This window comes from Saimiri boliviensis (assembly GCF_048565385.1).
Source record: "Saimiri boliviensis isolate mSaiBol1 chromosome 19 unlocalized genomic scaffold, mSaiBol1.pri SUPER_19_unloc_1, whole genome shotgun sequence".
Taxonomy (NCBI): Eukaryota; Metazoa; Chordata; class Mammalia; order Primates; family Cebidae; genus Saimiri; species Saimiri boliviensis.
The window spans coordinates 1777777-1802412 of NW_027412502.1; the positions used below are offsets into that span (position 1 = coordinate 1777777).

General features: G+C 42.4%; 1 protein-coding gene and 2 long non-coding RNA genes across 4 annotated transcripts in view; 2 read left to right on the forward strand and 1 right to left on the reverse strand.

The window, feature by feature from the left end:
- LOC141583197 (uncharacterized) overlaps positions 1 to 24636 on the forward strand; it is a 776849-nt gene that overhangs the window by 19967 nt on the left and 732246 nt on the right. The gene's annotated exons all lie outside the window — the stretch shown is intronic.
- LOC141583189 (uncharacterized) lies at positions 1192 to 9212 on the forward strand. Its single transcript, XR_012515897.1, has 3 exons — positions 1192 to 1598; positions 5902 to 6003; positions 8597 to 9212. It is a non-coding gene; the product is annotated as an uncharacterized LOC141583189 (long non-coding RNA).
- LOC141583187 (tripartite motif-containing protein 43-like) lies at positions 14376 to 23544 on the reverse strand. The gene is made up of 7 exons (XM_074392521.1): positions 23425 to 23544; positions 21060 to 21474; positions 20376 to 20471; positions 17744 to 17974; positions 16728 to 16750; positions 16099 to 16196; positions 14376 to 14981 (listed from the first exon to the last, which is right to left on the reverse strand). The coding sequence occupies exons 2-7, from the start codon at positions 21468 to 21470 to the stop codon at positions 14488 to 14490; spliced, it is 1353 nt and encodes a 450-aa protein (XP_074248622.1). The 5' UTR covers positions 21471 to 21474; positions 23425 to 23544; the 3' UTR covers positions 14376 to 14487.

A 24636-nucleotide genomic window follows, 5' to 3' on the forward strand; every position in this document is an offset into this window, starting at 1 on the left:
AATAGAACTTAAACAAAAGCAGGTGCTGTTTTCTGATGGAACACTATGAACCTATTTCCATAATGAGTTTTACAGACACATAAATCTTCAATTTACATTCTGCATTTTATAAAAGTTGCCTGCTACTAAAACCTTCAAGAAAACTACAAATTTTAAATTGATTGTTAATTTGAGGGTCTTTGAACATTTAGACATAAAAAGATAACTTTAAATTCCATAGCATTTACAGACAAGAAGAGCATGCTATTTTTAAAAATTATTTAAACACTTTTCAAAGAAAATTGTTTCATTAACATTTTAATATTTATTTTAATATCATCAGATAATACCTCAACACCTTACCATGAAATTTAATTATATGAGTTAAATAAAATACAATTTGACATTTAATGCTCACATTGAACTTATATCTGTTCACATAGAGAACGATACACCTTATGTATTATATTGCAAAAACATTAACAATGGAAACATATTCATGTTGCTTAAAATAGTCATGTATACGCTAACCTGAATTTTTATTAATGCATCAAATGAAATAAAATAGTCTCAAGTACAATTTAATATATATCTTTAGTTTTACATTTTATGTATCACAGAATGGTGCAGTAAAGTATGAAAAATATATTGAGCTGCTATCTAGGAGACTATAATAATTAAATAGTCCTGTGTCCTAAATAATCAAACTACTCTGAAAGCATATTTGTTTTTTATTAGTGTCACATTTCTGTGTAATATTTAAATTTCCTTGAAAGCCAAAGTAAATAATTTAAAGCATATCCTAATTATAAACATAAAATTGAACAATGTCAAGGTATAATTTAAAAATTTAGAACAGATTTTAAATAACAGTTGTAGATATTAACAGAAATATGGAATCAGTTACCTTTAATACTGGACTTTTAATTTTACATATTTTTTCTTGAGTTCAAAGTAGAAAATATGATGGAAGGGTCACAGGATCCTTAGGGTGTCACTTTTCCAGCTCAGAACCAGCCACCTTTCCATCTGTGGCTGGTAGCATCTTTGCTTGAGCTCTTTTCAGGTCACGGGGCTGGTTCCATCCACTAGGCCCAGCAGGCTGTGCTTGGCTCATGCTAGCAGCTCAGATTCTGTGCCTGCCAAGAGTGAGCAAGGCATAGAGCAGTGAGGTGTGTGTAAGCCAGTTTGGGTTCTGGCCACTGCTCACAGCCAGGTGTGCCAGCTGTGGCAGAGTGGGCAGCTCTAGGCCCTGGCACAGGTGCTGGCACCCAGTGAGGCTGTGGCTGGATCAGGTGTGTTAAAATTATCTTCCACTGTGGGTGCCAGGCAGCTTGGAGACACCAGAAACTGCAGAGCCTCAAAGAGTGTCAGCCCTGGCTTGGGGAGCACCTAGATCTAGGCTTCCAAAAGGGCCACTGCTCTTCTCTCTTCTCTCCTTTTAGTGATGAGTAGGGGCCATGTTTCATCCCCGTTTGTGTTATAGCTCTTTCAGTCCCATCATTTGGCAGGTCCTGAGTTTTTGTTCAACGTCCAGGTAGAATGAGTGGAAAACTGGAAGGTGAGCATGACAGAGAGAAGCTTCACTGAGCAACAAAACAGCTCACCAGAGATCCAAAGTGAGTAGCTCTTTCTTGCAGCTGGTAGTGCCGATGTCTGTGTGAGTCTGGCTGAGTCTGGGGTTTTTATATGCTCAGAAGGGAGGAATTGAGTGCTGATTGATCAATAGGTGGCCGTGGATGAGCCAAAAAAAGCACCATAAGTTCTCACTCCAAACCACAGACTCCACCTGGAACTGGTAACCCATCCCTGGCTTGAAGGTTGAGTTTCAACAGGGACCCACCCTTTGTGCCCAAGAACCTGTCTGCCTGCCACCATCTGCATTCAGTACAACTCAACCACTCTGTTTTCACAGAGGAGAACTTGCAACCCTGTGCCAAGCTGCCATTAGCCCCTTCCAGTCTCCCTCCTGTGCTCCTTGGCACCCCAAATCTGGAAGACACCAAGGCAGTGGTGGGGGATATTGTCAGTGCTGTCTTTAGTATGTGCACAACTGGCTGGGTTGCAACAGCACTCGGGCTTGACCACAGCTTTCCTCCAAAATTATTGCAGGTGCCAAGGGAAAGGCAGAGTCCAGGGAGTAAGAACAGAGACATCTGAGCCACTTGGGGGAGAGGCGCTTCCTGGTCCCCAAGAGTGAAGGGATCCTGAGTCTGGAGCTGCAGCTGGATAGCTGCAGCTGTGTCCCTGAGCCTAGCTCTTCTGCCTCACCAACTCAGCAGGGGGCAGGCTTCCCACCTGTTCCTGGCTCCCGCTGGCTCCATGGAGTGTGCAGCCCTGGCTGTGCCTCCCCCACTGCAGCTGGCACCCCCACAGAGGCTGCTCCAGATAGACCACCACTGCCATCAGAGGCAATTCTTTTAAAAACTACATTTTATTTAATGAATGATATTAAACACAAATAGATAATTTTAGAAATATTGTGTTTTCCATGTTATAGTTACCCAGTGACTATGGAAATTAAATATGTATTACAAACTGAAAGTGAGAAAATCAAGACATAAAATTTTGTTTGTTTAGCCCATTGAAAATAAAAGTCAGAATATGCTTCAGTAAGGCTACCTGTGAATTAAAAAAACATAATTATTACAACAATCTATTACGGTTATTCCTTAAGTGATTCCTAGAAGTGACAATAATTCATGCTCTTAAGCTAATGATTTCATTTTTTTTCTCACAGATTAAATATAAGCATATATATTTATAGCCAATTTAAAATATTTTTGACATGTGAAGTAGAGCATGGCATCAATGGTGATACCAATAAGAAATTAAAATATAGCATATTATATTAAAAGTTGCTGTTTATAAACATGTTGTATTATTGGTATGTCATTTGCACATTTTTTCTCAACAAGTCTTGCTATGACCATGAAGACAGAAAGCACTGTAGCTATAGCAAACAGAAAGATATTTAATAAAGGAATTTAGAAACAGCTCTTATAAAACAGCTGTTTTATAGAAAATCTGAGGAAGAAAAAGCCAAGGAAATCTGCCAGTGACTTCTAGAAGATCAAAATTTTTTAGTTAACATGGGAAGTAGTCGTTGATTTTCTCAGACTTCTGCAGCACTAGTGGGAGTATTTTGATAGACAGTGTCCACAGTCACTAGCAAAACCTTATGTCTGTCATATGCATGTCCTGTCCCATGTGATTCTTTGCTGCACCCACGTGAACAGGAGTGATACTTGCTTCTGTTATCCCCTCCAATGCTTTTGTTAATGCCTTGTATTTGTGGAATACAATCTAAAATTCTGCTGGCAGGAATTATGAAGAAATAGATGTTCTGGGCTTCTAGTCTCTACGACACTGGGAAAAGAATACACAGAAAATTTATTATTGAGTGGCTAAAAGACAAAATGAAACAAACTCAAAATAGTTTTTAAGGTTTATACCTTTTAAAACAATTACATGGGACCTTAAAGATACTCTACCTAAGCAATACAATCTCCATTGCAGGGCATTAATAAACACACTTAACTATGTAGTCTCTTCAAGGAAGCTCAACCATATCTGAAAAAGAAAGAATTGCAGTCCATATATATAATTGTTATTAGAGAACCTTTGTTTTTGTTCTTGAGAAAAATCTGAGAATTCTCTCTTCTGTGTTATTCTTGTCTCTTGTTTATAATTGTCTCTATTTTTATATGCATAGTGAGAGTTAGAGCTACAAATAAGTATATATACCTAAGATCTTTATGGATTTGTGCATTGTAGACATTTTGTGCAAATCAAATGATACAATATGTGGTTCTTTGTGTCTTGTTTCTGGCATTTCACATAATTTATCCAAGGCATTCATATTGTAAACAATGTGTTTTACTCACCTATTTAAACTAAGTTGGGGTAGAAGAATACAGTGCTGAATATCTCAGTTACTGAACTCATTAGAGCTCTTAGTTTTCTCTTGAAGTCTGATCTAGATAGGTAGATCCAAGTATCTGGCTGATTATGTCTCTAAATCCTAATCATTCATTACTTTTCAGAAAACCTCAAACAAAAGCATTTTAGGAAATTCCTCCCACCATCTGTAGACCAGACAGTTATTATTACACACTCTAAGAATATTATGCTAGCTCCTCATAATATCCAACAAATTCTCATTCAATTTGTAGATATTACTATGAAACTGTACATTCTAAAATGGTAAGGCCAGAATTGGTCTTATTTGCCACTATATTCTCACTTTCTAATGCAATTCTTAGAACATAATAAATACTACATGTGCAGCTAACAAATATATGAACAAATAAAAGATCTAATATAAAGAAATATTGCATTGAAGTTTCCAAGAACATAATGAATGAAAATTCTAAGTGACGAATGCCAACAAAATCAAGAAATAGATTGAATGCCAGATTCACAGTCTAAGAAAATATCATTATGTTTAGGTTTTAAATAATTACAACAAAATTTTATTTCATAGTGCTGATTTTGAAACTTTTCCTGGATCTTCAGTTTATTAAAAAAAGATAAAGTGATAGGGAAGGAGAAAATAAAACTTAAAATGAGGAGGCTACCATCACTTAAACTATCATATGTTCGATGGTTTGGCTCCTTTCTGTGAAATCCCATGTTGAAACTGATCTCCAGTTTGTCAGTGTGGAGAGGTAGGGCCTACTCCGAGGTGTTTGGGTCATGGGAATGCCTTCATGTTTTTGGGCTGAGATGGGGTTGTGAAGTTTAGCTTCAGCAGGAATGATTATGTTTCTGAGAGAGCAAGTTGTTTTTTAAAAAATCTGTCTTCCTGGTTTCTCTCTCTTGCTTTCTCTCTCACCACATAATGTCTCTGAACCTGCCTGCTTCTTCTCCACTTCCTGGAATAAATGAACTCTACCAGAGTCCCTCACCAGGTCCATCTGCCCAATCTTAGACTTTCAGTAGCCAGGATTGTGGGCATTGACTTCTTTCTATTACAAAATACCTAACCTCAGGAATTCTGTTATAGAAACACAAAGTGTAAAAACCAATGTATATAGTAAATTACAAAGTAAAAGGCAGTATGAATTACTTATGGAATGGATAGTACAAAATCTATTTACATTTGAAAGAATAATCTAGTAGATAGAGAATGCAGATTTTTATAGTAAAATGAGATACCCATGTCTCAGAAAGAGAGAGAGAGAGAGAGAGTTAGAAAGTAGTAAAATAATTTTCAGCATAGTTTGCAGAATAAAGGTGGACTGAAATATGAACACGTCTTCAAAAAAAAAGAAAGCAAATAAAATTTTGGAGCATATTCATAAAATAAATGTGGACTGAAATGTGAAGACATTATAAAATCTATAATATTCTCAACCCCAGGAAATCAGGGTTCATTTCTCACAGATAATCAGTCATGTGAAGTCCTTCATTGAACCTGTTAAGCTAAGAGCCAGATCTCCCTAATCTATGGAAGTTTATTTAAAGCTTATTTGACAGGCATCACTGAACAAAAGGGAAGTTGAGTCCTGAGTGGGTGCACACCTGGGTGATTGGGAAAAATGTTGAAGCCAGAACATATGGGTTCAGTCCTTTATACTTCATATTCCCAGTGTCCTCACACAGCCTCATTAAGTCTCCCATTTTTCTGTGGCTCCACTATAAACTGGCTGGGGTGTCTGCCTCCCATACTCTGAGGGTGACTGAGAACCACCATGGCTCTCCAAACTAAGACTAGGAGACACAGCAAGGCTTAGGAGCCTAGGGGAGCAGCCTGTGGTGTCATTTGAGATGTTCTGGGAGCTGAAAAGTAGCATTGTGTCACAACTCTACAAATTGAGGACAACATACAGGAAGGTGATTCACAGGCTAAAGCCCAAGTCCTAGATTGTGAATCCCTTAGCCGAGACCTTCAGCATTGTCTGCTTTCTTTTGAGGCAGGTTGGAGAGCTCCAGTGATCCTTGAGATCTGTGACTGCTGCATGTCACGATCATGGCATCTTAGAACCCTGAGTGTGAGAACCAATGAAACCTCCGTCCCAGGTGATATGCAAATGTGTCCTTTCTCTAATCAATCTTCTAATGCAAATGTTAGAAGTTTTAAAGAACTTTGTTAAATTTTTTAATTTTTTTAAATTGTACTTTAGGTTCTAGGAGCCATGTGCAGATCATGCAGGGTTGTTGCATAGGTGCATACTATATGTGGCATTTCTCCCCATGTTATCCCTCCCCACACTCCCTACCCCCTGCTGTCCCTCCCCTCGCCTCCCCCAACTGCCCCCAGTGTGTGATGCTCCTCTCCCTGAGTTACATGTTTGCCTTGTTCAACACCCGCCTGTGAGTGAGAACATGTGGTGTTTCGTTTTCTGTTCTTGTGTCAATTTGCTAAGAATGATGGTTTCTAGATTCATCCAAGTCCCTACAAAGGACATGAACTCATTGTTTTTCATGGCAGTGTGGTATTCCATGGTGCATATGTGCCACATTTTCTTTGTCCAGTCTATCATTGATGAGCATTTGGGTTGGTTCCAGGTCTTTGCTATTGTACACAGGGCAGCAATGAATACACATGTGCATGTGTCTTTATAGTAGAACGATTTATAGTTCTTTGGGTTTTAAAATGCTTTTTCTGGCACTTTCTCTTACTGCTATCTTAAATTTGGGTTCTCTCTCAATGATTTGCTCTTTTTTTCCTTGCCTCCTCATAAGTTTCTGTTATTTCTCTTATTCCCATTTATTTGCTTTTTTTTTTTGGCTGAACTACCTTTACAGTTTCTCTGTCTTATAGCTGTTTGTTTAAGTAAATTTTAACCATTTTGCAAGGTACTGATCCAATTATTTTATATAGGTGCAGGATATGTGTGTGTGTGTGTGTGTGTGTGTGTGTGTGTGTGTGTGTGTACACACAATTACTGTGTATATATCAACACTATATTATGTAAATATACGCATAACACACCCATGGAGTCCACATCCACACACATTGCTTTGAGAAAGGCACTTTGTTCTGGGAATGAGGCTTATAAGCAGTGGGTGTGGGAATCAAAGTGAGGCAGTTTAACTTCAAGACATTGCTCTAAACCATGACACCATATTACTCTCAGCTGTCTTTTTCACTTTGGATACTGATATACAACAGACACTTCATGCTAATTCTGGGAAATGATCATTTTGAAATGTGCAGGAAATGTTGCCTGTTCCCTTCTTTATCTGGATCCCTTCTTCACTATGACTTTGCTTTTTCTCACCTAGGATTACTTTTCTGACACATGCATGGGTACATCCCATTAAAGTAAGAGAGTTGTACTTTGTGTAAGGCACTGACAGAATCTCTCTTTCTCCATATACACCTGAACGTGACTGTCCTCTTTCTCCGTTCCAATTGTTTAACCCCAAATACCTTTTACCTTTTCAGATGTCACAAGGATGTGACTGAGTAGTTTCAAGGGCATCCACTTTTGCTTCCTCCTCCTACCTTTGAATCCTGCATCTGCATTGCTGGGTCTCAGGCCAAAGAGGAAACCCTTGTTTCCCATTCCAGGATATTTTGATGACCAACTTTTCTTATGTTGTGAATTTGAAGGACAAGGGCAGATAATGAGAAATGGATAGACAGGGACCTGTGTTCTGAGACCTGGGCCAGAGGACTGATGGAGGTGGAGAAGAATCTCAGTGATTCTGGCAGGCATCATGGATCACTAAGGGCCAGAGGAGTGGAACATATGGGCACAGGGTGAGAGGCCTGTGACAGGACACAGCCTATCTCCTTCACAGCAGAATGTTAATAGGCATTAGATTTTAATAAACAGAGAACATATCTCTGAGTCAGCATCAAAAATTTCTACAGTCCAGAAGAAGGAATAGCCACAGCACCTAACCTCATCTTCCCTTGTGAGTATGGGAGTCACAGGGCAGTGAGAATGGAACAGCGTTTATCTGAGGTTAAAGCCAATGCTTCTCTCTCTTTAGTCCACACTTACAGTAAGGTCCATTGGATGCTGTGGCTACAAGTTTCTGAACTTCTGGCTTTTGAAGGAAAGACTTTCTCACCCTCTATGCTGAAGGTATTCTATGTATTATGAAATCTGGTTAGTGGCTCTTACCATCAAGAAATCTTGAAAAGTACAAGGCACTCAGAAGGCCTACATTAATAGTTTCCAGCCACTTAGAGACATCAGAGGGGTTCCTGCCAAGGGTGCACTGACCTTTTTCATCTCACTGTCCTAGAGTTAGTGGGTCTGTCTCTGGTCATCTTGAAGGAGATGGATCATCCTTCACTCCCTCTACTTCAGTATCTTGTGCATCTTCCTCAATGGTTTTGCCATGTTGTTTTCATAATGATTGTCCAGTTGATACTAAATCTTGAAAAAAAATTCCAAAAGAATATTTAATTCTTTTTTGGTCTCAATTGTCGATTGCCCTTTTACACGAATCTGGGGCAGATCTAAAGGGCTTCTTAGAGCTCTTGTTTTATAGGACCACAGTCTCTGGATGTAGATCCTCAATGTCCACTTCTTAAAGATACATTCCATCCCACATTCTCTTCCTATGATGTAACTTCAAGACTGCTACTGTTGAATGTTCTAGTCCCTTTACTTTGTGTAGTGTTGTGACTATAGCTGATGTTTTACTCTAGCATAATAACACTTCTCCTGACTCTGTGGGAATCTTCACTGTGGAAAGGTAACTACCATGCTGTGAGCAAGCCCAAGTGGCTACGTGAAGAGGCCCTTTGAATATATTCGAGGTAACAGCCCCAACTGAGGAACCCCAGACATCAGTTAGGATCATCTGCTAGACTGGGAGTGGAACATCTGTTGCCATTATTTAATTGGTGATCATGAAAATGACCATGTGGTAGGTAGACAGACTCAGTTGACTCACTAGAATCTGGGTTTTTATCAGAACTGGGTTTTGCTTGTTTTGTCTTGTTTTCTTTTATCCTGACACTAATGTGTTCCCACTGTAACGTGAGGTGATGATGATGTCTCAGGTCTAGGTTATCAGTGAGAATTCACAATCTGTGTGAATTTTAAGTATAAACACATTTTAAAGCAGACAGTCTGCTCCTCTTGTCTATTTTCCCCTGGGTGATGCTGTTTGCTTTTTTAAACAGCTACAGAAGTCAATGTGGGTTAAACCTTTTGGGTTCTAGCTCAGGCATTCTGGCAAGTTCTCAGAGAAGCAAGGCTCCTCAGGCTGCACCATTTGGCCCATGTCTGCAGATGGCTGTTCTATCTAGGTTTTTGTAAGTTCACTCTGATGTTCACACAGTGATAAAAATCGCTTAATAATTGTGCGACCCGCAGAGACCCTTCCCGAAATAATTCAGTCCAAGGAACCGCTGGGCCGAGTCTAGGTTTATTGGGGTTTGCGGGCAACTCGAGCGGGAGAGGGAAGAGCTGCACCCAGCAGCTGCCGGAGAGAGTTTTTATAGGGGCAGGGATTGGCTTAGCTTTGGTGGGCTAAAGTGGGAGATGATTGGCTTGCCTTGTTGCTGGGTAGGCTGAACTCTAGAGGTAGCCCGTATAGGTGAGGTGTCATGGAGTGATTGGTGGAGGTTAAACAAAGAAGAAGGAAGAGCCATGTGGCAAGAGGGGATCGGCTAGGGTCCCGGGTATGGGAAAGGGCCCTTTTTACCTAACATTCCCGACTCCTTAAAAAGGAAAAAAGGGCGACGAGGTCATTCTGGCTACTTCCTGCTGAAAATGGGCGGCGGAGGGATCTGATTTTTTAGGGAGTTTGGGAAGTGGGCAGAAGGGCGTAGCTTTCCATGCAGGTTGGTGGGGAAGTGACGTGGTTGTTTTGGGGGGCAGGTGTTGGTATGGTGTTATCGTGGAAGACTGGTTGTAGCATCATCTGGTTGATGGTAACTCGGGTTAGTTTTTGGAACCACCGTTGGAGAAACTGGAAAAAACAAGGAGCAATGAGTAGAACAAGACAGATAACCAGTAAGGGACCGAGTAATGGGGATAGGAGGGTGTACATGGAAGACGACCACCATGCGGAGGCTTCTGTTGAGAACTTGTAATTTTGGAGGCTGGTCTTGATTTTTTGGAGATTTTTTAATTTGCGTTTTTACTAGTCCAGATTCGTTGACATAGTAGCAGCATTCCTCTTGTAGGAAGAGGCAGGTTCCTCCACGCTCTGCTGTTAGTAGGTCCAGTGCTCTACGATTCTGTAGGGCTACTTGGGCAACCGAGGTGATTTGTCGTTGGAGAGATGCAAGAGATGCTGCTGAGTCTTCGATGGCTGCCTGAAGTTGTGAGGAGAGTTGGGCAAGGGCTTGGTGAGAGTGGAGCAGAGCCCCACCTCCCAGTCCTGCGGCCAGAGCTGAACCTGCGAGGGACAGACCTACCGCCACCGGGAGGAATGCTGCCCTTCGGGTGCGATGAGATGGAGCCTGCGGGACTTGTAATAAGAGGAACTCAGCCAGGGAGTAGACAGTGAGTCGAGGTACTAGGGTGACTGGAAGGCGTAAGAGGGTTGGAGGCTGGCTGGAAGACAGGGTTTTTGTTAGGGTGCCATTACACCAGAAGAAGATGCCCCTTGGAGCGGTTAGGCTGGTTGAAACCCGCTTGGTGTGGTTACAATAGGAATAGTTGTGGCCTAGGGAGTAGCAGGCCGGGAGCTGAGACTCAGGTAAGGCATAGAGTTGTACGTTAGGAATGGGAGTAAAGGGGTTAGATGATTCCAGAGTATTACGCGGAAAGGGAACCGGTACCACAACGAGAGGAGTTTGTCCTAGAGTGGCACACAGAAGGCAGGAGGTTAAATTAGTAAGTCCGGACTGGTTAGCAAGTGCTAACCCTTCCCTGAGGAGAGCAATCCAGGAGAAGGGAGTGTTGTGTTTGGAGGTGGAGGGGTGGATAGTAGAAAGGGGCGCCCGTAAAGGAGTTCGAACGGGCTGAGCTGTGATGAGCCCCGTGGACGTGCCTGCAACCTGGCAAGGGCTAGGGGAAGCAGGGTGATCCACGACTGTCGGAGTTCTAAGGAGAGTTTGGTGAGCTGCTCCTTCATGAGCCCGTTGGCTCGTTCTACCTTACCAGAAGATTGAGGATGGTAGGCAGCATGGAGTTTTTACTGGACTCCTAGGGAGGTAGAGACAGCATTAGTGACTTTGGGAGTAAACAAGAGGTAATGTTTTAGATTAGATGGTGGGAGGTAATGTTTTAGATTAGATGGTGGGCTAAACGATGAGTAGAGGAAGGGGGAAGTGGAGAGAAAGAGAGAGAGAGAGAGAGCGAGAGACAGAAGGGGTGCTTGTGGTTACAGAGGGTGGTTGGAGGTGGGCGGGAACTATGGCGGCCATAACAGGAACCTGGGAAGGACGGGCTGTGCCATGGTTAAAGGTGTGGGGCGGGCAGCCCCCCTTCCCCCCTGTGATAAGTAGGAAGGGGACACTCTACCCGCTACCTGAAGTGACACCCTGGGCCAGGCAAGGGTAACCGGGGTTGAGGAGCCAGGGCCTCTCTAGTTGTTTAAGAGTCCCAGCAACTCGGGACAGAAACCTCCGGAAGAATCCGACTTCCGTGCACTCTGGTCAGAGGCCGGATCATCCAGGGTTGCCCCGCGTGATCCAATCCCTCTGCCAAGGGCGGCTGAGGCCTTGGACGCACTGGGGCAATCTGACTTCCAGTGTGCCGTGAGCTGACAAAGGGGGCAAGGCTTAGTGGGCGGACGGGGTTGTGGGCAGTTGGAGGCCCAGTGACCCTCATTTCCGCATTTGAAGCAAGCTCCCAGTGTGTTGGGGGCGCTGACTGCCACCAGATTTCCCACCTCATGCCGGCCATAGAGCTGCCACCAAGGCCTGGGTTTGTAGAGTGACCTTCTGCATCATTTGGGCCTGGCGGGCTGCCTCTGCCGCATCCTCCCGGGCGTTAAAAACTTTAAAGGCCATTTTTACCAGGTCCTGTATGGGGGTTTCCGGCCCATCCTCAACCTTTTTTAGTTTTTTTTCAGATATCAGGGGCAGACTGTGAGATGAAATGAGAGGCGAGAACAGTTGCCCCGTTTTGGGACGCGGGGTCCAGCCGGGTGAAACGGACAAGAGCATCTTGCAAGCGGCCGAGAAAGAGAGCGGGATTTTCATCTGGCCTCTGAGTTATTTTTCTGAGTTTGTCATAGTTTACTACCTTATTGGAAACAGTATCCATGCCCCGTAGGAGATATTGGAGCATGCGATCACGAGCTGGGATGTGGGATCCTGGCCCCTCCTGATAATTCCACTGGGGGTCTGTGCTAGGGAGAACTTCAGTTCCAACGGGGACCTGGTTGGGGTTTATAGCATGGTTCCTGTCAGCTATATGTCTAGCCGCCGCTAGGATGCGTTCGTACGCCTCGGCGGAAAGAGTGGAGGTGCAGATGACACGGATATCATGCCAAGTGAGACTATAGGCCTGAGTAAGGTACTGAAACTCCTTAATATAGGTGGAGGGGTCAGCTGAGAAAGATTCAAGTCGGCGTTCGATTTGAGCCAGGTCTTGGAGGGGGAAAGGAACATGAACTCTGACGAGTCCCTCCGCCCTGGCCACCTCACAGAGCGGTGCCAAGACAGCTGGTGGGTGGGAGCGAGTACGGGCCGCAACTGGAGGACTTAAAGGGGGCGGCACCGCAACGGTCGGAGGGGAGGAGGAGGATGAGGAAGGAGGAGGAGGAGGAGCTATGGGAGTGGAGGCAGGGTCTGCAACTGGCGCAACAGTTGGAGGGGAGGAGAAGGACGAGGAAGGAGGAGGAGGAGCTGTGGGAGTGGGGGCAGGGTCTGCAACTGGCGGAGGAAGGGAGTTGGAGTGAGCAGGAGGGGGATGGGATAGGTGGTCAGGCAGCTCCTCCTGCTGTTCGTAAGGAGGGGGAGAGCTGACCTTGGGAGGGGTGCGAGCTAAGAGAACTTGATGAGTGGAACAGGAGGAGCAGAGGTCCGGGTGGGGATGCAAATCCCAAAAAGCCTGGACGTAGGGCACCTCATGATCCCTGCCAGGGACAAAAATTGTACGGCGACAAAAATTGTCTAGGTCTTGTAGGACGTTAAAATCGAAAGTACCAGTCGGAGGCCAATGTGACCGGTTATTAAGCTGATATTGGGGCCAGGCCACTTGGGACAGGAGGATTTGGGAGTAGCCTAGCTGAGAAAAGTTGAGGAGTAAGCACCCGAGAGGGGGCGTTGTTAGGAATTTGAGACTCCGTGTTCCCCATGGCGCGTGTGGCAGGACCTTTCCTTTAGCGGGATTGGGCTAGAGTGGTGTGAGGAGAGGCGTCCCGTCTGCCTCACAGCCCCTCTAGAGGGAGATAGGAAGAGTTAGAGGAAGCGTCCTTCTCTCTAACTGTTCCTATTATGGACGTGAACGTGGGAAGGATCAGAGGAGGCGTCCCTCGTCTGATGACTTCCAAGGCTCCTGGAGCTGGACTGGAGGATCTGACTCAGGCTGGCCGGCGCTAGGCGAGAGATCCGTGGAGTGGGAGACACGAAAGGAAAAGAGGCCACCACACGCACAGAGGGGAAGATAGGCAAGTAAACGGACTTACCTTATCCGGAGCGTGAAGGCCAATTCAGAGGAATGGGGGTCGCCAGAGGGAGGGGGCCGCTGGTGGAGCAGCCGCCCACACCTCCCGGGTTTCGGCACCAAATGTGCGACCCGCAGAGACCCTTCCCGAAATAATTCAGTCCAAGGAACCGCTGGGCCGAGTCTAGGTTTATTGGGGTTTGCGAGCAACTCGAGTGGGAGAGGGAAGAGCTGCACCCAGCAGCTGCCGGAGAGAGTTTTTATAGGGGCAGGGATTGGCTTAGCTTTGGTGGGCTAAAGTGGGAGATGATTGGCTTGCCTTGTTGCTGGGTAGGCTGAACTCTAGAGGTAGCCCGTATAGGTGAGGTGTCATGGAGTGATTGGTGGAGGTTAAACAAGGAAGAAGGAAGAGCCATGTGGCAAGAGGGGGTAGGCTAACAAAGAAGAAGGAAGAGCCATGTAGCAAGAGGGGATGGGCTAGGATCCCGGGTATGGGAAAGGGCCCTTTTTACCTAACGATAATGCATTTCTCAGAATGTGTTTTTGTCACCATAGGACACATGCCTGTTAAATCCTCATTTTCGCCCAAAGATTCAGTGACAATTTAGGTGTAATATATGTTCCCCCTAAAGTGATGAGGTGCAGACTTTATTGTATCAATAGGAGGGAGCTCCCACACTTGCAAATGCATTGTACAAAATCCTGTCTGTCCATGATGTGCAAATTATGTTCCTGCCTGAGATCATTCAGCTGGAATCACACACCCACATATTTCCAGAATTCCATCCAATAAATTCACAAAGCAGTTGAAAATCACAATATACACTTTAGGTAATGGGCCATTAGAGATTATTTTAATTGTAGAAAAGCATACAAAAATATTTTGCGTTTTATATATTTTTTATTTAACTGTAATAAAGTGACACTAAAACAGAAAAAAAGCCCGAACAGTATGATTCCTTTGCTTGAACAGTGAAGGACTCCCTTGTACATGCAGTTCCCAAACAGTCAGCTTTCTTTATCTTAATCATCTGTGTCCAGTGTAAAAGACAGGCCTGACAGGGAAATTTAAGGAGCCATCCGGGTAACGCCATATGAGGGAATTCTTGGCTACATTATAAAAACTCAGATTTCCACTTTCAAAATCCAGAAACACACCAACCCGGCCCAGAGGTTTCTCTACATAGTGAGGAAGCATTGGAGAGCTGGTCAAGAGACGGAAATGATGATTCACCTTCACACATAAAAGAAGAAATATGTCCACAGATGTAATCATGGTGCCATTCTTCCTTATCTGGGAGTCCTTACAGACACCCAGAGCCCAGTCCCAAGAGTCGTCCACATCCAGCTCCCAATAGTGTTTCCCAGAGGAGAAGCCCTGGGCTCCCCATGCAGCAAAATAGTCAGGTCTGTCAGAATTCACAGATCCACCTTCCCGTTCAGGTCTACACATCCAACTTCTCACATCCTCAAACAGGCTGATATTGTGATTGCTTACTTCATAATTGAAGGAAATTTCCACTGTAGAAAAAAGAGAATGTTCCAGTGAAAAGCAGCTTCTACATTCTTAGGTTCAGATAAGAAAGAGACTCTCACTAGAAACCACAGGTCAAGATTAAAAGGCAACTTTTGTCTGGAAAAATGTTGGAATCAGAGGGTGTTAGGATACCTGCATAAGTACACGGCTAAACTACAAGGACCACAATTTCTATAAACTCAAAAATATAAGGGGAGGATTGTCATGCCTAAGTCTAGTCAGCTACTTCTTATAACAACTGAAAAACTGGAAGCTCTTGCACTGCATCCAAGTCCATGGCAATAAAATATATGTGCATTTCCTCTTCCTTGTCAGGGAAGAGCAGGAGGCTGGGGACAGGAGACGAGGTGGGGAGCCATTCTTACACCTAAATAAATTATCACTTTGCCAGAAATATGATCTGCCACTTAAGTAAGCAAATTCATACTTAAAGAGAAAATCTGAATCCATCTTCTGGAAAGTGCAGATTCCTTGCAGGAATTATCTGACTTTCATGCTGGATTTCAGCACAGACTTCTTTTATCTGCCTGATTGATCATGATCTGTCCTGGAGTTCTATCTAAGGGCTCATCAACCACCAAATCACTTTCCTATTGTTTGCAGATTCTCAGATTTGCATTGTTATTTAAGTTACTCATAGGGGGTGTTTTGGTTGATTAAAATGCACATGATTAAAATTACAAATGCTATGAAACTTACAAATGCACCTGAAATTTACTTAAAAAAAAAAACAAAACACTGTCACCAAATCACAATCATTAACAGCACTTAATTTGAAGTTGAAATGTCCTGAATTAACTCAGTTCTGTATACCTCATGTAATACTTGTATACATGAAATTTTGTCAGAGAATGTTTCTAAGTCCTAAGGAGCCATTCTGCATGTTTTATGTTTTTCTAAGTAATATGTTATATGGCTGATTCTTATTACATTTTACCAGCTTTTAGTTTAGTCTCTTTGATGATAGTGAAACTATAAATATAAAGACATATTCACAAACTAGTTTCTTCCAGATGAAATATCATTACACTAGGAAAACTGCCCATAGAAACTATACTTGAAGACATTACATATTGATCCCAGCAAGACGGCGACACTCACCTCGGAAGCGGTTGAGCCTGTGCACCAGTCCAGTGATGGGCCCTGCAGTTAACTCTGGATTCACAGGCTGGGGCATGTGCAGCAGCACGGACTCGCTCCTGCAAGGAAGCAGGTGCAGTTGGTTAACCTTTCTGGTGTCTGTGTTTAAGAAATAGATTCCAACAGGAAATCCTTCATTCAAACCCACTTCTGATATTGTCATGTAACTCCACAATCCTAGGATGGGTTTATGGCTCTCTTAGGGAATCTTTCTAAGGATTCACTCCATTTCTAACCTACTACCACTGAAAGATAATTGCCTCTCTCTCTATCTGCCACCAAATAGTTTGTTTCTAATTATGATTCTGAATCTTAAAATTAGGCAACTATATCCTAGTAACTTCTGCATTGAACTCTTCAAAACATTACCCCCTGAGTCACTTGGGAAAGTAAGAAAAGATTAAAATCTGATACAGGGCATAAGAAAACATATTCAACATAACACACGAACACCTGAGTACACATACATACACACACAATCACACTGACACATTATGTTAACAAATTATGTTTTCACTTTGTTGAAAACAGCTTGATGTTTTTCATAGCACACCTTGTGCTTCGGCCTGCAATGATGACCAAAAACATACCTTGCCATGATGTCTCCCAAATCCTGTAAAGAGAGAGAGAAAAAAGATACTTCTTTAGAAAGTTGTTATTCTGGCTGGGTGTAGTGGCTCATATCTGTATTTCCAACGCTTTGGGAGGCCAAGGTGAATGGATCACCTGAGGACAGGAGATCCTGACTAGCCTGGCCAACATGGCAAAACCTCATCTCTGATAAAAATACAAAAAAAGTAACTGGGTGTCATGGTGCATGCCTGTAGTCCCAGCTACTGGGGAGGGTGTGGCAGGAGAATTGCTTGAACACAGGAGGTAGAGGTTGCAGTGAGTTGAGATTAGGCCACTGCACTCAGACTGGGTGACAGAACAACACTCTGTCTCAAAAGAAGGAAGCAAATGAACACACAAGTTGTTAGATTCTACCTGTCTAGTCTTTAGGTTTTGAAAACTTTCGAAGTACTACATACTATCACTGCAGGTCTTTTAAAATGTATTCTCATTTCTCACATTAATACCAGTAAGACCAATTGACAGAATCTGTTTCTGATAAATTCAGGACCCTGGATCTGAGTGAGAGAGAAAGGTTGAGTAGTGACTGTGCATTGCTGCAGCTGTCTACAATGTGGTCTTTTTCAGGGCTAGTTCCTGAGGGGTAATGTGGCTCAAGTCAAGGGCATTTCAAACCTAGGACTGCCCCAAAAAAGGAAGAAGGAAATGTTAGTTTCTTCATAATTTCTATGTATCATCCAACATAGACAAAAATATTATTTTCACATGAATGTTTTCTCTTCCAGAGTTTTAATGAAATGAACTGGAGAAGAAAGCTTGAGGTGGAAAATGTTCTGTGGAAATCTATCTGCACAGCTCCCTAAAGCTTTGTTTCTATGATTAGGTTAGGAGTTGTAGTTTATCTCTATAACTAGGTGGGAATGTCTATCACCATCAATGCAGGAGATGAAGTATGTCTTTGGTACCCAATGAAAAGCAAAGATGTAAATGTCAGCTAATAGGAAGTGTCTCAAGGGACATCCTCAGTTCTTACCTGGAGCAGCTCCACATCTGGTTTATGACACATTTCCATTAGTTCCCGATACATTTCTTTCAAGTGCTTCTTCTTTTGATGCATGTTGATGCAACTTCTCTGGAGTTGTGGAAATATCTCTTCGTGTTCCTTGCCCAGTCTCTCTAAATGTTGTTTTTCTTCCTTATGGAGAACTGGATGCACCTTCATATACTCAATCCTGATCATCTGTGCACGAAGAAGGGCATAGGCCTGGAGAGACATGGATTTTGTAGGTTACATACCCAGGTCGACTTCCACCTCACAGAACCCACTAATTCATCCTGACCTTTCCTTCGTTTAATTTTCATTCTTTACAAACACTAGGATAAGTTAAAAAGATCTTCCTTAGGGGAGACCAGGATGGTTGAAAGGAAGCTTCTCTGGAGTGCAGCTCCCACTGAGTGAGACACAGAACCAGAGCGATATCCACAGTCCACCCATCTGACAAAGGGCTAATACCCAGAATTTACAAAGAACTAAAATAGATTTATAGGAAAAAAACCAACAAACCCATCCAACAGTGGGCAAAGGATATGAACAGATACATTTCAAAAGAAGATATATGTGAGGCCAAAAAACATGAAAAATGCTCATCATCACTGGGCATTAGAGAAATGCAAACCAAAACCACATTGAGATACCACCTCACATCAGTTAGAATGGCGATCATTAAAAAATCAGGAGACTGGGAGGCCGAGGCGGGTGGATCACAAGGTCAAGAGATCGAGACCATCTTGGTCAACATGGTGAAACCCCGTCTCTACTAAAAATACAAAAAAAATAGCTGGGCATGGTGGTGCGTGCCTGTAATCCCAGCTACTCAGGAGGCTGAGGCAGGAGAATTGCCTGAACCCAGGAGGTGGAGGTTGGGGTGAGCCGAGATCACGCCATTGCACTCCAGCCTGGGTAACAAGAGCGAAACTCCGTCTCAAAAAAAAAAAAAAAAAAAAAAAATCAGGAGACAACAGATGCTGGAGAGGATGTGGAGAAATAAGAATGCTTTTACACTGTTGATGGGAGTGTAAATTAGTTCAACCATTGTGGAAGACAGTGTGGCAATTCCTCAAGGATCTAGAAATAGAAATTCCACTTGACCCAGCAATCTCATTACTCGGTGTATACTTAAGGACTAGAAATCATTCTATTATAAAGACACATGCACACATGTGTTCATTGCAGCCCTGTGTACAATAGCAAAGACCTGAAACCAACCCAAATGCCCATTGATGATAGACTGGACAAAGAAAATGTAGCACATATACACCATGGAATACTATGCAGCTATAAGAAATGATGAGTTTGTGTCCTTTGTTGGGACATGGATGAACCTGGAAACCATCATTTTCAAAAAACTGACACAAGAACAGAAAATCAAACACCACATGTTCTCACTCATAGGTGGATGTTGAACAATGAGAACATGTGGACACAGAGATGGGAGCCTCACACACTGAGGTCCATTGTGGGTGCTGGGGGGAATAGTGGGAGGGAAGGTAGGAGGGATAACGTGGGGAGAAATGTCAGTTATAGGTGATGCGGGGATGGGGGCAACAAACCACCTTGCCATGAATGTACCTATGCAACAATCTTCCATGACCTGCACATGTACCCCAGAACCTAAAAAAAGACCTTCCTTCAAAATGTTTATAATTCATCAATTCTTGAACACCTGCATAAAAGCCCTTTAGATTTAAATGTTTAAATATATGTCCTCTCAAATCTGAAATACCACTAGAAAACAAGTAAAATTTATCATTGATTGTTAAATCATCATCAACAATATATATATTTGTTACTCAATTAGTCTGTAGTCTCAAATCTTTGTCCTTCACAGCCTAAACAGTCATTCTTAGTAAATGTTGTCAGTATATTCTAATCAGGGTCAGAAGCCATCACACAAAAAAGATCTCAATAAACATTGTAGCCCCCATCTCTGAAACTGACTACCTCTGCTCTGTCTCCTCCCTTCTTCTGTCTAAAGCTACAGTCTCGCCTCACCATTCTAAGAACATGAATCCCCATTCCATTGTGTTTCTCCTCCCAATATTGACAAACTGTTCTCTCACTCCCCTCGTCATTTTCGTTTCTTCTCCTCAGCTTTTCATCATGTTACATTTTCTCCTACTCAAACAGGCATCATGGTCTGGGTCCTTTGCTACCAGATTTCACTAGCACAGGCATAGTTCTTAAATTACTGTTTCCACCCACTTTTTTCCCTAGGAGCAACATCATATTTACTGCTAAATGCCTTTATTTCTCATTTATGTATTATTTAATCAGTATTACATAATTCATCTCATACAGAAACCTCTGCCTGAAATACTGATTAATTTTAAGCACATACTGGCCTCTCAGAATTTACATATATATATATATATATATATATATATATATATATGTATGTAAATATACATATATATATTTACTTATCTGAAAAACATTTCCAGAACACCTGAAAATTGTTATGCTGAACGGTCAGGTTGTTTTCCAGGCTATAAATACATATATGACAAAATCTGGCATATGAGAATTTCAACTCAAGTTGCTAATATAAATGTTCTCGGCATGCCTGTCTCAAACATGTCCTGAAGACACATGATCTCATACTTACACTCCAGAGCATGCTTGTTTTTTCCTCCTCACTTAGATTTCTCTGATTTTCTTGAATTTTTTCCCATAAAATCCTCATTTGCTTTAAGAGCTTCTCCTGCAAAAGAATTATGAGGGTGAGCAACAGAAAATCAAATACCATAGATTCCATACTCTGAGTGAGATACGCAGGCAAGGGTTAAAATGTATGAACAGACTAGAGAGAGGAAAATAAACCAAGGTTTTTCACTGCTCATCCTCGGTATTTTCAAATCTGAGGTTTCAGATGTATAACAGTTTAGGGAACTGGTGAGTGAAGATTTCTTGTAACCTAGGTAATGATCAGTGAAACACCCTTCCACTATGCTGGCCGCCTGCTTTTGTCATTTGTCCAGTAAGATTAAATACATTTCCAAAATGTATTTTCTTTGTTCTTGTAGTTTTGGTAGCTTTTCGATGCCTTTAGTGTTATACTGTAGAGTCAAAGTAATAGTGACATTCACTTAATCACCCTCTTTTTGGGTGCAGGCTTTGTGAAGGCAGGTATAGTTGCATATTGAATTCAAAATTTCATCATTGGTACCTCCAAAAGCACCTGGCACTCAGTAAAGGATGGAGTGATCACCACAATGGTTCTCATCTCCCTTCTCATCTCTTTAACTCCTCCACCCTCCAGCCTGCAGGTGATCCCAGCACTGTGTCTTACCCGGTGTTCTTCAGCTGCCCCTTCAATGGGACAGTGTTTGTGAGCCCCGTGCTCCTGAGAGTTAGAGCACAGTGAACAGAGCAGACTCTTGTCCGTGGCACAGAACATCTTCTTTGTTTCCCTATGGGTCCCACATACTTGTGTCTCAGAGCTCAGGAATTGCCAGACACTGGCTTTCCTGGCAATCGTCACTAAATTCTTCAGAAAAATGTTAGTTTTGAAATCCTTTTGGTGTGATGGTTCCCTGCACGCAGGGCAGTTGGCAGGACTTTGGGCTTCTTCCCAGGAAAGGCAGAGGCAGGGTCTACAGAAGCTGTGCCCACAGCCTATGGTGACAGGGTCTACCAGGTAGTTCAGGCAGATGACACAGTTGAGTTCCTTCTGGAAGGCCTGTGGGAAGTCTGAGTCCATTTTCCTGAGGGAAGAAAACCACAAGAATTTAATCTTCTGCCCTGGAGAGACAAAGATCCAAGCAAAGTTTCAATCAGGTTGTGATCAAATAACATCTTTTTTTTTTTTCTAGAGAATTGGCTTTCATTTGCAATGACCGAGATAGGACAAATAGAAAACTGAGGCACTAAGAGCCATCAACCTCTGTAGAAAAATGTGATTGTTCTCCAATCAACGCACAACCAGCTTTCCAAACCCAACTCTTTTTCACAGAAGAATGCCAGTTTTTTGAGGTGTTAGTGTCCACCAAGTTGCTTGGGCTTCTAGGATTTAATCAAGCTATCAACTCATGGGGTAGTTACACTCTAAATTGCCAGGGACTGCTTTGGAGAAGGGATGCTAACTAAGCTCTTCTACTCTCATTGTTTGATTTAACTGTAACAAGGATCCCTCAGAGTTGTCCAGAGGGCCCCTGCTTGAAAATAAAGCAGAGGTCATTCTTTGTCCAAAATCAGGCAAAGCTAGCCTTTACACTCCAAGGCAAAACAAACCAAGGTAAAGGTACTTCTCCAAGATAGAACAAACAATCATTTTTTAGGCTGCTGTGTTCATTCAATCAACAAAAACTTTGTGGCATGTTTACTATTCCTGGACTGTCTGTTAGTTTGGGGATATATTGATAAAATATAGAAGGGTATACAGAGGATAGAAATGTTTTCTAAGCCCTTTGGAAGCATTGTCATTACTCTTTCACACAGTCAGAAAAATACTCAGTATCATGCAATAATAAAAGGCACTAGACAGTAAGGTGGTGTTTTAAATGGAAGGGGTGGGGGAAGAAAACGTAGGCCAGGCAAGGTAGCTCAAACTTGTAATCCTAGCATTTTGGGAGACCAAGTCAGGCAGATTTTTTGAGCTCAGGAGTTCTAGACTGGGCGACATGATGGCAAAGTGTCTAGATCAGCCTGTCTCTAAAAACACACACACACAGCCGGGCCTGGTGGTTTATGCCTGTAATCCAAGCACTTTGGAGGCCAAGGCAGGTGGATCACTTGAGGTCGGGAGTTCAAGACCAGCCTGACCAACATGGTGAAACCCCATCTTTAAACACACACACACACACACACACACACACTATATAGATTATATATGTAAAGCCCAACATGGTGGTCCATGCCTGTAGTCCCATCTACTTTGGGGGATGAGGCTGAAGAATTGCTTGAGGTATTAAGTAGAGCCAGTAGTGAGGATTATTTCCACCACTGCACTCTAGGCTGTGTGTCCCTGTCTAAAACAAAGAAAGAGACAAAGAAAGGAAAAATCTAAAATCCTGGTTTCTACACAGTATAAATACAGAAACCCTCTATTTCTGATATTTCTGCATAGTTGCCCGTGAGACTTTCCTACATGGATAGCCATTTCTGGCTTTCTTCCACAGAGGAACTGAGGTTTCTGAAGAGACTTTTACCGTGTTTTAGAAAAAAATGTTTGCCCAAATCATTCAAAGCACTCTACCTATGTACAGGCATACATTGCAACATAGGCACATTTTCCCTAGTAGAGTAGAATATAACACATTTTTACACATAGATTACAACACTCCTAACCCATGTACAGAGTCTTCAGAGATTAAAGAATTACTAGATATTTGGAAACTACTGCAAAATGATTATAATCTATAAAACAACTAAAAAATACGTTAAGTAAAAAATTAATCATAACATTAATTTGAGGATCATGCAGCAAGACAGATGACAAAAATGTTTAATTTGTAAATAGGTTAAATGGAGCTTGTAAACCTATGGGTTATGTTTAAAATAATTTAAAAAAAGAAATGGAGCTGTTTTTAAAACTCAGAAAATGACATCATTTAATCTAAAAAAAAAAATCTAAGTTTGCAGATAAAGTCCCCAAATTTTGTTTGTTTTGGTTTGTAACCTAATAGCAGCTCCTACTCTGGAAAGTGTACACTTACCTCAGAAATAGATCTACGTTCTCACCAAAGCTTGCTGTCCAAAAAGATGAAGTCAGCTCAGGGATCAGGGTCTCACGGCGCAGTGGCGGTAGCTTTTGGAAGTCTCCAAGGCCACTTGCAAAGCCACTCTGTGGGTGCTGGAGAAGCATGAGCTTGGCTCCTGCGGTGTCCTTTTATACGTCTCTGAAGACCACACCCCTTTCCTCTAATTGGATTTCAGAGGGCGTAGGTGGGTGTTAACACAGTTGATTAAGTTTCTTCAAAACAAAAGGTTTTTTTTTTTTTTTTTTTTTTTTTTTTTTTTTTTTTTTTTTTTTTCTTAATGACGTTTCGCTGTGTCGCCCAGGCTGGAGTGCCGCGAAGCTATCGCAGTTCACTGAAACCTCCGCCTCTGAAGTGCAAGCAATTCTCCTGCCTCAGCCTCCCAAGTAGCTGGGATTACAGGTGCCCGCTGCCAGGCCTGGCTAACTTTTTTTTTTTTTTGCATTTTTAGTAGGAGGGGGTTTCACTATGTTGGCTAGATTTATCTGGAATTCCTGACCTCAAGTGATCTGCCTGCCTTGGACTACAAAAGTGCTGGAATTGCAGCCTGAGCCACAGCCCCCAGCAATTCACTTTTATGATAATATAAGAATTTAATCTAAGGCTACTCCTGGCCTCCCAACTCCAGAAGGAATATTTCTCCTTCTTGTGCTGCAGATGAAGCCTTCCAAGGGCCTCTCAGCAGCCGTGGGACATACGATTCCCTCCTATATTACCTGGCTCTGCTCATCCCAGCTCAAGGGTTATAGGGAGAAAGTCTAGAAAGCTCTAGCCAGGTGCAGTGGCACGCACCTGTAGTCCCAGCTACTATGGAGGCTGAGGCGGAAGAATCGCTTGTGCCTGGGAGGCGGAGGTCGCAGGGAGCCGAGATCATGCCACTGCAATGATATAGTGAGATTCTGTCTCCAAAACACATAAATCAATAAATAAATATAAAAAAATTGATTAGGAATACAATATACTAAGATATTTATGACAAAATATAAAGTAAGCAGAAAGCATATAAAATTGTAAATAGAATTTGATTACTTTAACAAATATAGAAAAAATTAAAGGGATTTAATCAATTAGTATAATAATTGTGTTATCTTTAGGGAAATATTGGGAGAATTGTTTCCTTATTGTTTATAATTCTTTCCAATTTTTTTTTTTTGTGGGTAAGAAGTCAAT